The sequence below is a fragment of the Cucurbita pepo genome, chromosome 3 (assembly GCF_057944985.1).
Source record: "Cucurbita pepo subsp. pepo isolate OVF chromosome 3, ASM5794498v1, whole genome shotgun sequence".
Taxonomy (NCBI): domain Eukaryota; kingdom Viridiplantae; phylum Streptophyta; class Magnoliopsida; order Cucurbitales; family Cucurbitaceae; genus Cucurbita; species Cucurbita pepo.
In genome coordinates, this window is record NC_141800.1 from 13,969,985 (window position 1) to 13,982,467 (window position 12,483).

At 34.9% G+C, this 12,483-nt stretch overlaps 2 protein-coding genes across 3 annotated transcripts; both read left to right on the plus strand.

Annotated features, from left to right (window-relative positions):
- The first annotated feature begins 4,637 nt into the window (after positions 1-4,637).
- Positions 4,638-9,782, plus strand: MIOX1 (myo-inositol oxygenase 1). 2 transcript variants are annotated; one of them, XM_087122370.1, is made up of 12 exons: positions 4,638-4,887; positions 4,972-5,080; positions 5,819-5,900; positions 5,989-6,193; positions 6,712-6,771; positions 6,887-6,939; positions 7,022-7,144; positions 7,231-7,300; positions 7,385-7,463; positions 7,574-7,655; positions 9,415-9,477; positions 9,643-9,782. In XM_087122370.1, exons 1-12 carry the CDS (start codon positions 4,857-4,859, stop codon positions 9,646-9,648), a joined length of 963 nt encoding a protein of 320 aa, XP_086978496.1. In that variant the 5' UTR covers positions 4,638-4,856; the 3' UTR covers positions 9,649-9,782. The 2 variants fall into 2 exon arrangements, with proteins under 2 accessions (XP_086978496.1, XP_023527685.1); XM_023671917.2 differs by lacking the exons at positions 9,415-9,477; positions 9,643-9,782 and adding an exon at positions 7,747-8,019.
- Positions 9,654-11,952, plus strand: LOC111790830 (GDSL esterase/lipase APG). Its single transcript, XM_023671916.2, has 5 exons — positions 9,654-9,900; positions 10,371-10,501; positions 10,599-10,832; positions 10,947-11,202; positions 11,436-11,952. The coding sequence occupies exons 1-5, from the start codon at positions 9,654-9,656 to the stop codon at positions 11,630-11,632; spliced, it is 1,065 nt and encodes a 354-aa protein (XP_023527684.1). The 3' UTR covers positions 11,633-11,952.
- Positions 11,953-12,483: the final 531 nt, after the last annotated feature.

Genomic DNA, 12,483 nt, shown 5'->3' on the forward strand with positions numbered 1-12,483 from the left:
TTTATAGCATCCAATAGGCTAATGTTTTTTTTTTTTTTTGGGCTATTTGATTGTCGGACCTTCCCTTGGTCTTTGAGACTCGCAGCATAAGAATGGACAAAACACGATTGTTCAATGGTTGGTTGTTGGCTATCCCATATGGGACCTCCCTCGCCCTTCTCTTGAACTTGGTCTGGGACTCACTAAACGAATCATGGCAAAACTAGCATCGGTATTCCTTGTCTTAGCTAAGGGGAGTGCGCCCCAAACATGACCACTTTGGCCTCAACTATTGTATCCTCTAAGTTGCTCTGAGATCTGTATCACGACATTCTTTCGTCATGGTCATATTCCTTTACTGTGACATGTGGGCTTGTCTATCACAACATCCCCTCATCATGGCCACAACCCTTTTTGAAAGTAAGGTCTAGAAGTTTGTAACTCAACCCCTATTTGCACTACACTTAAGACAACTTCTCAATTGGCCACCTTCGTGTGACAAAGTTGCTTTTACACTTCTTTGTTCTTGTTGCAGCTTCATCTCTATATGTCTACGTCTAGTTGATGCTCACTTTTCGAGTTGATTATGGTCTTAACAACTCTTGTGAAACCACCCGCCTTAGACACGAGGCGGTGGTTCAAGGAATACACGTGAGGTCACACGACGTGGGAGCACATTCACGGGATGAGCAACCCATTCACTTGGGTCCTCCCCACTCAAACTCGGTTGCCTCTTTGCAGCAATGTCATCCCCCTATAAGAACTTGCATTGTACTCAACTTGGCACTTGGTCGGCGCTTATCTTGTATGACACTCCTGACTTCCCTGCTTGCAATCATAGACACTATTCCTCTATGCAAATGATGTTGTGCGCGGAAAGCGGAACGAATATACACACAAAACTCTCTCAAATTCTGATGTCAAATTCCAACCTCAACAACCTCCTAGACAGTCCCATTATAGATCACAATTGTTTGAATCATCAAATATTATAAAAATAAATAAGATTAATATTAAAATGGTTACAAAATTAATAACTAAATTAATAATATTCTTATTTAATCAACTGTTACAAATTAATTAGAGTTAATAACTAAATTAAATAAAAAACTTATGAAAATTTACATCAAATGATTCTTGGGAAGATAACGGGTGATTGCATGACGAGTAGATCTCCCCACACTGAGGTGTTGACACACAACACTAATGGACTTGAGGGAGTCTCGACTTCAACCCACAACTGAATTCTAAATCTAACTCGCAACTATCCTACTCATTCTAGCACTCTTGACACACTTGCAAGGTTTTCGATCAATCTTTGGGTTCTTTTCATAACAATCTTGTCCGACTAGACATACAAAGTACGATTCTTATACCAACCCTCACTGTCGTACATTTTCAACCATACAGCTTCATAATCTTGACATGCTCAAAAAGTCCTGAAAATCAACGACGAGGATCATAACAGCCTCGACCAGATCCCATTATTGACCGGGGACCAGCTAAAAGGATGAAATTTGGAAGAGTAATGCTGCCACGTGGATCCGAGCTGAGAAATGTATTGAAACCTGCAATTGAAATTCAACATGGATGCATGCGTGCCCTAAACATGGCGAGTTGTCAAGAGAATGCATTATACAGACACATAAAATATAACCCAACATGCTAAATTTCAAACACAGTGATGTCGTGTTTGAAATGGCTTCCTAAAGGTACAATATTATTATATTGTAAACACAATGGAGAAGACAAAGCAGGTGGCAGAATGAGGAGAACAGTGGTGGGTGAGTTCATTTCATATGTTGTTCTTTTCTTTACTCTGTCTTGTAGCATTGCCAATGGCAGAAATTATGATTTGTTTTGTCTCTAGGTTTGTGGGCTGTGACACTTGTCACACTTGAGTAAAGGTGGGGTATATGAATGAACCAAGACCGGTTCAGAGCAATCTTGAGAATATAATGACTAAAAAAGACATATGTCAACAAAGTGCATTTTTCTTTTTGTTGGTTCAATCATAGGAACTCCATGGTTGATGTGTTGTAACTTGAGTAATTCGATGTAAGTTACCTCCTGTGAATTTTTCTGAGATGCATGTGAGTGAGAATAAAAAATACTGGAAGAATTCAAATTGCGGGAAAATGTCGAGGACATCAAGTGTCAAAATCAGATTCCGAACTCTCGACATGGATCACTACATGGTTGCTATGCTTTGCAGCAAAGCATCCTTTGAAGTCTTAATACCTAAATATATGTTACAAGTGTAGTCTCTATCCTTGTAGACCTATGTCTATTTACTTTTTAAATTTATAAAAAAAAAAAAAAAATTCATTTTTAATTGGTTGTTAAATTTTTAGTTTTATGTTCAATGGGTTAACATATTTAGACACCTAACATGTTGAAATATATCGACTTGAAATAGATAAATTTTATGTATGATTGGGTGGTACTACGATGATAGATAGGTAAGACTAGGTTTCATGTATCGAGTAGTCTTTGATCATATGTTCAAGTATATTAATTACCAATCAGCTATATTCATGTAGACCCTTTACAAGTCGATGATGGCCCAAACATATAAAAGAAAACATACAAAAATATTTGTGATCGTTCATCTTATAATTGCGATTTGGATTGAAACTTATCAAATCTACTTTTGAAGCCAACGAGTTGTTCATATTTTCTTGATTTATTTTCTTGATTTAAGGAATATGGGTTTTCGTACTTTTTCATAATTAATTTAACTAGTTAGAAATGTCTATTTAATCTCTGAGTTGGACTTGTGAAAATTTACCTTAAATAAGACAAAAATTCTTTATTTAGACGAGGAAATAGAGAGGAAATAGAGACAAAATTTTCTATTAGGGACGAATATTCTTTGTCTCCTTCTCGTAAATTATTTTAAATGAGATTGTTATAAATTTTATATAATTATGATAAATTATTCATAAAAAAATATTTTAAAAAATTAATATAAACGTATATAAAATAATTATTATAATAGAATATTTATTAACTTTAATTAATTATAGATATTATTATTGGACTATAAATTTAATTTAAATCAATTAGTTACGTTTTAAAATTATGATAGATTTAACATGAATGAGGTCATCAAAATTAGGAAACAATTAATTATTTATAATTACACTATCCAAATCCGTTGCAATAAATTAATTTTTATTAACTAAAACTTTGGAATACCAACAAAAAAAACAATACTTACAAGTATCTAGCCAGATAAAACACGTGTGTCCACGACGACACGTGACAGACAATGGAGTGACGTGGCGACTTTAAAGAAAAGTAAGCGCCGCAGCTTGACACGTGAACTTCTCTCCACTGAACCTGGGCAGAAAGATGGTTTCCTGTGAGGAGCGTGGATATTACGTACCCACTCCCGAGGGTGACAGAGTCGCGGACAAATTTGACTAGATGCCACGTCATTTGGGTCCCACAGCTGGATTTTTGTTCAAATCAATGGCTTGACTAATTGTTGGCTGAGATGTTTGCATGGGAGGGCGTGGGGCCAATTACTTGTGGTTCTCTTTTAATCTCAATTATTATTATTATAATTTTGCTTTTGTTCTAAAGCTATTTTTCTAGGTTAATATGCCGATCATTATATATTTAATTGAGAGATTTGGTGGTTGATTACGTGAAACACATAAAACTCTTACGACGAAAATAGTTATCATCAATCACTCTATATATCCATTAATTACTGGTTACTAGATACACACAGTGTAGCTCTCATTACACTCGTTATATTCCATCAACATAAAACACATATTAAGTTTACATATCTAACCGTATTTTTTAAAACAAAAAAATTTGAGTTTCAATAGAAAGATCTTTTGACTAGCTTCCCTTAATCGTCTCCATAGAGATAGGTCCAACTCGGACCTAGACTGAACCTAATACCTACAAACAACCCACATATAATGCCCGATCCAAAAATCATGTGGCTTTATACTTACCAAAATCCTCTGAAATAGTCATGTTATGTACTAATCTCCTCCAATGTAGTTTTACCTATCAATTGATACATTGAACTTCTAATTTTCACGTGTTTACTTTATTTTCCTTCTCAAACGATATTTTTTTTAGCATTATTCAATAGTGAAGCTTGGTGCATAACTCGAACTGGAACTCGAACGGTGTTAGACAAATAAAGAAGAAAGAAGAGTAAGAAGAAGCTAGCAGTGGCTACTTTCCCCGGGTCTCCTATTTTATTATTATTTTGCTGGGTTTGGTTAGGTTATGAAAATTTTCGGATTGGGTTAGATTATCAATTTAACCGACCCGAACTTTTGGGTTTGGTAAAAGAAAAATTCTCAATCCAACCCAATTCAGACTATGTACACTCCTACTAGAAACTAACACAAAATAAAAAATGGTAAAATAAAAAACATTATTAGAGAGATGATGAAGCTTATAAAAAGTAATTATATTTATGAGCTTTTTTAAATAAAAAAAAAAAAAAAGATTTAAAAAATAGTTGGATAAAATGGTGAAATATGAGGTGTAATGATAGAAAAGAAATTGAAGGATGTCCATCCCAGCTTGCACGCACCAGATCACACACACACTGTTCTATATTTCTTTTGAGGATAAAAGAATACGAAATTTGCATGCGAGTAGTTCATGAATTGTAAAATAACACAAATTAAACCAAACATTTGTTCTTTTCGTTCTTTTCCTTATTTCGGAACAAGGACTCGGAGCCTGAAAATTCTCAGGGAAGGGCTTTCCGGCCAATTATAAATACCTTCCTTCTCCATTAACAATGCCCTCACCACCACCACCACCACCGCCAAACAATCTCCATTTCCCTCTCTCTTCCTTTTCCTTTTTCTTCATTTTCTCGCCGCTCAACGATGACGATTCTCATTCAGAATCCGGACTTCGGTAATTTTTCCTTTTTTTAATCTTTATTGTCGTAGATCTGAAATTCACGCCGCCGGAAAGCGTTTGATGGAGTCGATTTTGCAGGAGTTGCGGCGGCGGAGGAGAAGCTGGTGAATGAAGAAGAAGACACGGAATTGGTCCTGGACGGAGGGTTTTTGGTTCCCTATGCCAATTCGTTCGGCAACGGCTTTAGGTCTGCTTTATTTATTATTATTATTTTTTTTTTCGCCCTTTTTATTTTGCTGTTAATAAATTAAAATGTTTTGGGTAATTTTCTTCATTAATTCTCCATTTTTTTTTTATTAATTTAATCCGTAAATTTCGGAGTTCTTTTTTAATAAATGTCAAAACTTAAAGTGTTTAAACATTAAATAATACCTAATGTATTTAATTGGTACTTTTCATTTTTTTTAAATTCATAAATTAACAATAAAATCATTAATGAATTTTTTTTAAACATAAGATTCAAAATTTGGAAAAATTGTTTAACACTTTAACAATAAAATCACTAATTTATTTATCTGAAAATTATGACATTTTAAAATTTAGTTTTTTTTAATATAAATTTGATAATAATAGTTACATATTTGTTGTCTAATCTATACATGAATTAAATGTTGTATTTAATTTATATAAATTTATTATTAGAGTTATTGGATATTGAATGTATAAAAATTTATTAATTATTATTTTAAAAAAATGTGGAGATCCATTAAATCTAAGTTTAATATTGAGATTTTAAAATTGTTATTAAAAATCCACAATAATGCAAGAATTGAATTTAAATTACTTTAAATTTAGAGAAAAAATAATTTGAAATTACGTTTAGAAAGGGTATGAAATAATTAATTCTTAATAATCGTTAATTAGTTAATTTATATTTTAATTCTTAATTAAATATATATTTTTAGTCCTAATTTACAAAACGCAGGGACTATGACGCGGAAACTGAAAGGCAAGAAGGGGTTGAGAATTTCTACAAACTCAATCACATGAATCAAACTTACGATTTCGTAAGCAATTTCCTTTGGTTAAATTCTGTTATTTTTCATTCCCGCGCCGCCGGCGATCGACGGCTGAAAATGGCGGAGGGTTTTGCAGGTGAAGAAGATGAGAAAAGAGTACGGTCAGCTGAACAGGGTGGAGATGAGCATATGGGAGTGCTGCGAGCTTCTCAATGACGTGGTTGATGAGAGCGACCCTGATTTGGATGAGCCTCAAATCGAACACTTGTTGCAGACCGCTGAAGCCATTAGAAAGGATTATCCTAATGAAGATTGGCTGCACTTGACTGCGCTTATACATGGTAGTAACGATTTTATTGTACTTGAAATCTGCTTGCTTAGGTTGTGAATTTCAAGGTTTGTTAATCTGCTTAAAATAAGAATGAACTGCATTGGGATGTTCTGATTCTGGTTGAGCCCTGAAATTTGTTCACTGGTATAGGATCGAGAGAGACAAAACGAGCCTTGGTTTTGATTTGAATCAAGGAGCACATTAGTAATTAATAATGTATTTCAGAGTTTTGCTCCCTTTCATATCCTAAAAGTAATTATAGGTTGTTTTCTTCATATTGTAACAATATTTTGAAGTTGTTATTTGATGCTGCTATTGTTAAAAAGACTTGTTTAGGTGTATTTCAATTCATTTTTGTGCTTGTATTTCTAAAATGTTTTGGACTTTGGTTGAGTTCTTGAAGTTTGAATGAAATTAAAATTTTGTTTTATATTAATAGATTGACATTGACTTGTGCGCATTTCAACCACTTGAGACTACATCAATCATTTGACTACTTTTATTTCCTTATCTGTCTTTACATTTTAGACCTTGGAAAGGTGCTTCTTCTTCCAAGCTTTGGTGGTCTTCCTCAATGGGCTGTTGTGGGTAAGCATGATCTTCAATCTACCATCCAGACAATCACATGACTCTGTATGCTGGTCTTTCATTTTATAAAGTTTCTTTAGTAATTATTGTTCTCATGCTCTGGACCAACTTGCAGGAGACACCTACCCTTTGGGCTGTGCTTTTGATGAATCCATTGTCCACCACAAGGTCTTGATTTCTCTATAATTAAAGTGCCGGACAACCTTTTCACTTTTCTTACAACCGTTAACCCTGCTCCCTTTAATTACAGTATTTCATGGAAAGTCCTGATTACTATAACCCGGCGTATAACACTAAATACGGAGTTTACTCGCCAAATTGTGGACTCGACAATGTAATGATGTCTTGGGGGCATGATGACTATATGTATTTGGTAAACCTCCTGCCGAAGTATAGAGTATTGAATGTTGTCATCCTTAAACTTGGATGATAAAGTTGGTTATTACGTTGGACTTTCAGGTGGCAAAGGCGAATAATACTACTTTACCTTCTGCAGCACTTTTTGTTATCAGATACCACTCATTCTACTGTAAGTTTTAAAAAAAGTTGTCGAAACAAGTTTGTTTTACTGAAGAAACAAGTTTGTTTTACCAAACAATATTTGATTCTGCAGCATTACATAGATCAGATGCGTATAAGCACTTGATGAATGAGGAGGATGTCGAAAACCTGAAATGGCTGCGTATATTCAAGTAAGAAAATATTTTTCTTCACTGTTATTCTTAAGAGATTGAAACTGATATGAATTTTAAGTTTCTGCGCTAACCGAGGCCAATCTTGTTTTCTCTTTTCCCCCTTGAAGCAAATATGATCTTTACAGCAAGAGTAAAGTTCGGGTTAACGTTGACAAAGTGAAGCCCTACTATCTCTCTCTCATTGAGAAGGTAAGCACACACGTAATAATGTAATCCATATTTTCCTTCTTTTCCAGTGCATTATCAGTTACTCAACAGGAAGAATTATATCTGGTTGCAGTACTTCCCTGCTAAGCTACAATGGTAAAACAAAACCTGTGAGATTTGAGTCCAGTGAATGGTTGATACATTGAGGTGAAATGGGGACAGCAATAGCACGCAGCAGGCAAGAGATTTGGAGCTGGGTGGTAAATAGGCTCAAACTTCCTTTCTCTCATGGGAATCAGAGTTGTGTGTTAAATAATAGTTAATAGTAATAAAAATCGTTCTTTTCTAGCTTCTGTGCAAATATTGTACTAGGTTTTCACTCAATAAAACTGGTTTATTCCCGTGACTACTTGTCCACCTGAAATGAAAAGACTACAAAACTACCTGCATCTTGACAGGAAGAAATGTGTTCCTACCGGTAATAAGTGAAAGCCATATTATGGATGAGAGTTGACTCCGGCCTACACCTATCTATGGATTCTTTACTTCAAATAAAGACTAAACTTGTGGCCGAAAACCAAAATGCATATGGCTGATGATCAACTTGCGCAATAGATCTGTCTTAAATGATACTAATGAACAACAGTATGGATTGATCCTTTGTTTGACTGGTGTGCTGCCAAGTTAAGCAGCTTGGATATAAAATTCTAAATATACACAAGAATCCTCCACGAGATTAAAAGAACACCGAGTCAAATAAAGGATTCAAGATTCAGAAATTCGTGGATTCTTAGACTAATCTCAACACAAGAACCCTCCACGAGACTGAATAAGATCGAGTCAAATAAAGGGATTCAAGTTTCAGAAAACCAGATAGCACATAGTTTTATTCAACCAGCTTTCCAATTCAAAATACAGCAAATTAAATTTTTTGGTATACATGATAATTAGATCCCGACATTCATCTGTTATCTTGTATCTGCTTTTTGTGTCAAATGGAACTGGAAATTCTAATGACACTATTTACTCATTTGCTTTGTTTGATATGATTTCACCTCAGAATTGAAGGGTCCAAATGAAGGTAGACTGGGCGAGGCCTAAAGTAAACAACGTGTCAAGCCAATGCATAACTACATTTAGAACCTTCAAATTTGACATTAATCTCCTCCAACCCTTATTTTTGGGAAATGCTGGTAGCTTGTTTATTCTTATTGCAATATTGCTGATATTATCAGGACAACTTCTTCCTTCTACCTTCCCTCCATTGGCTCAGCTCTTTTATTGGCTCTCTATTGGTCTAAAAAGTCTTACCTCATCGCAATTATACTCTAAGCTCTCTTATATCCAGCTCGAGAAGTTTTTCTTTTTCTTTTTTTTCTTTTTTTGTAATCTCTATTGGATGGCTCTCCTTTTTGTACATTTCATTTAATCAACGAAATTGTTTCCTATCCGAAAAAGCTTCTTCCTGCTACCTTCAGACTCTGCCCGGTTGACTTTTTCCTGTCTCTATGACAAACAGAAACTTACACTGTTTTTGAAGAGACAAAGTTAGTACATAAGCTAAAGGCTTTATAACTACTCGCATAATTCACATTATAGATGTTACCCAGTTGTAGTACAGTGGCTTATCATAGCCACAATCATATTAACTCCTGCACATGCAAACTCATGCAGCTTTAACTCATGACACAACCAACATTTATCACCCAACTACTCCACCAAACCTTTTCATTAAATGTTGCATGAATTCATAGTTTTCCAGCTAAATAATTTTATTCATAATGGTTTCTTGCTTTTACAGGAAAGAAGAGGAAAGCAAAGAAAGCCGAGGGAAAAAAATTTGCTGGCTTGGGATTTGGTAAAGGTATTTAAAACGAATTACCTTCAATAACATCATTTCTTCATTAAAAGGGTCCTTATTGATTGGGTAGTCTCAACCTCCAGCTTCCTTCAATAAAAGAAAATCTAAGGGTGGGTCATTCTGACTTTCTTTATAAGTTCTAATTCATGGTTCAATTGCAAATCACAGCGCTAAAGAAGATGGATCCCATTATTAGCGAAGTGTTGGTGTTCTTCTTTGCGTTTTTGCTTGGGAGTGGAAATGCTCAAGATTCTACCACTTTGGTGCCTGCTATCATTACTTTTGGTGATTCTGCCGTGGATGTGGGAAATAATAACTATCTTTACACTATTTTTAAGGCCAATTACCCTCCATACGGTAAGGACTTTGTGAATCATCAGCCCACTGGCAGGTTTTGCAATGGAAAACTTGCAACTGATTTCACTGGTACGTGCAAAACCTTTCATCTCCGTTCAAACTTAAACACATTATCCTTGCATGATGTATAAAGTCGTCGGTGTCGTCGGTGTTATGCCTCTTCCTTCTACTTCTGGTTCTTCATGTGTCTTGGGAGAAAAATCCATTTGATATCTTCTTTTGTTGAATCTACCACTTCCAATTCAAGTTTTAATTGGAATCAGATGATAGTTATACTGATTTTCTCTCTATCTCTCTCTTTCTCGTTTTTCTGCAAAACTATAAAGAAGTAGAACAAAATATGATTTTACAGATTTATCTGTTCCTAAGATCTAAACATGCTTTTAGGAATTTTTCATAAAAACAGAAATTGGAAGCAATATTCAAAGAAGCAGAATTATCAAGTTGTTATTGACTGTTGAGTTCGCATACCGTCTTTCAAGAACAGCTGCTATATTTAAAGCCTGTAACTATTATTATTATTCTTTTCTTCTCTCCAGCTCAAAATTTAGGATTCAAGACCTTTCCATTGCCGTATCTTAGCCCAGAGGCATCAGGTAAGAATCTTCTCATTGGAGTCAACTTTGCCTCAGCTGCATCTGGTTATGATGAGAATGCTGCCTTCTTAAATGTAAGAATATTAACCTTTGCTTTTAGAAGTAATATCAATCTGAGCAAATCATCCCTTCTTCTGTACTTACTTTTTTACTTATGAACTCGGTGAACAGCATGCACTCTCACTATCCCAACAAGTTGGGTTGTTCAAGGAGTACCAGGGCAAGCTGGCTAAGGTAGCTGGTAATGAAAAAGCAGCATCCATAATCAAGGATGCACTCTACTTGCTAAGTGCAGGAAGTGGTGATTTTCTGCAGAACTATTACATCAATCCTTATATTAACAAGGTCTACACTGCCGATCAGTACGGGACGATGCTCATTGGAGCTTTTACAACATTTGTTAAGGTATTTTCTTGCTGTTGCAAACACCATTTGGTTTTCCAGGCCATTCACGACCAAGCATAAAAGACATATCAAATGAAATACGTTGGATTGATGCATTTCTGATATTGTGAACAGAATATATATGGTCTAGGAGCTAGGAGACTTGGAGTGACTTCACTTCCTCCATTAGGTTGCTTTCCTGCTGCTCTCACCTTGTTTGGCAACCATCAAAGCGGTTGTGTCTCAAGGATCAATACTGATGCGCAAGCGTTCAACAAGAAGCTGAATTCTGCTGCGGAAAGTCTGAAAAAACAACTTCCAGGGTTTAAGATTGTCATCTTCGACATTTACAAGCCACTCTACGATGTCATCAGTTCTCCATCTAAAAATGGTAAAGCCGTTTTGTTGGTTTTTGCTTGTAGCCATATACTGTTGATTTCAATCTTTCTCTCCATCTGGCTTTCGAACTCTCTTTCAAAGTCTCTCAACCCCAGCTTTCTAAAACCTTCTTCTCAAATCGGGGCTAGACGCTTGAGCATTCATTGCCCGGCCATAGGCGACACGATCTTAGGTTGGCTTGACTCAGATGACTAATTTTCTCCTGTTCTTTCTGTTTTTGGTTAGGCTTTGTGGAGGCCAGAAAAGGGTGCTGTGGAACAGGGACAGTGGAGACAACATCACTTTTGTGCAATCCCAAGTCCTTGGGTGGAACTTGCTCTAATGCAACTCAATACGTGTTCTGGGATAGTGTGCATCCATCAGAGGCTGCAAATCATGTTCTTGCCGATGCCTTGATTCTCCAGGGATTCGCTCTCCTCTAGATCACTAAACTCCATGCCACTCATCTGCAATGCAAAAGTTTGTACTGTGCTTTATTTTATTTATGTATGTGAGGAAATTTGTTCAATGTAGTGATATTATTATAAGTTACTTGTGTGATAATCCTGTTTTGGGAGTCTGTCATATTGTAAGTTTTAGGTTAATTAGGCATGGAATTGAGTCTTCCATGTGAGTTTATGATTTATAAAAGCTGGTAATTAGCATTAAACATAGATTTTGTAGCGTATGGGTGAATTAAATTTGAAGGCTTTGGATGAATAAATCCTTATACCAAATCAAAAGCTTGGGTTCTTAACATCAAGTCTGGAACTGAAATTCCGGTGATATTAATTCTCTGCTCATTTTCTTAACCTCTCTTTAAAATTTTCTGGTTGGGAGATTGTGACTCTTCTGATATAATGCCATTTTCTCTCTCAGACTGCCTATAATTATAAACTCTCTAATGGTTTATATTTTTTAAAATAAGAAATTTATTTATTTAAAAAAAAAAAAATTATAAATAGGAATCCTCTATGAACAAATTTTTATATATATTTTTTAAATTCTAATTCAAATTAAACATTTTCCATTTTTTAAATTCTAATTCAAATTAAACATTTTCCATCAATTTAAGAATTAATTTTTAGTATAAACTTTTGAAGGTTTTAATACCACTTTTAAAACTATTTTTAGTTTTGAATGAAATCATTTTATTTCACAAATACCAATTTTAAAAAGTGTTTTAAAATATAGTTGAAGATTATTTTCCTTTTTTAAAGGTTTAACAAACACTCGTGAAAATTTAAAATTAATACTAACACCCTTAACTTTTATATAGAAAATTTTGCGGAGA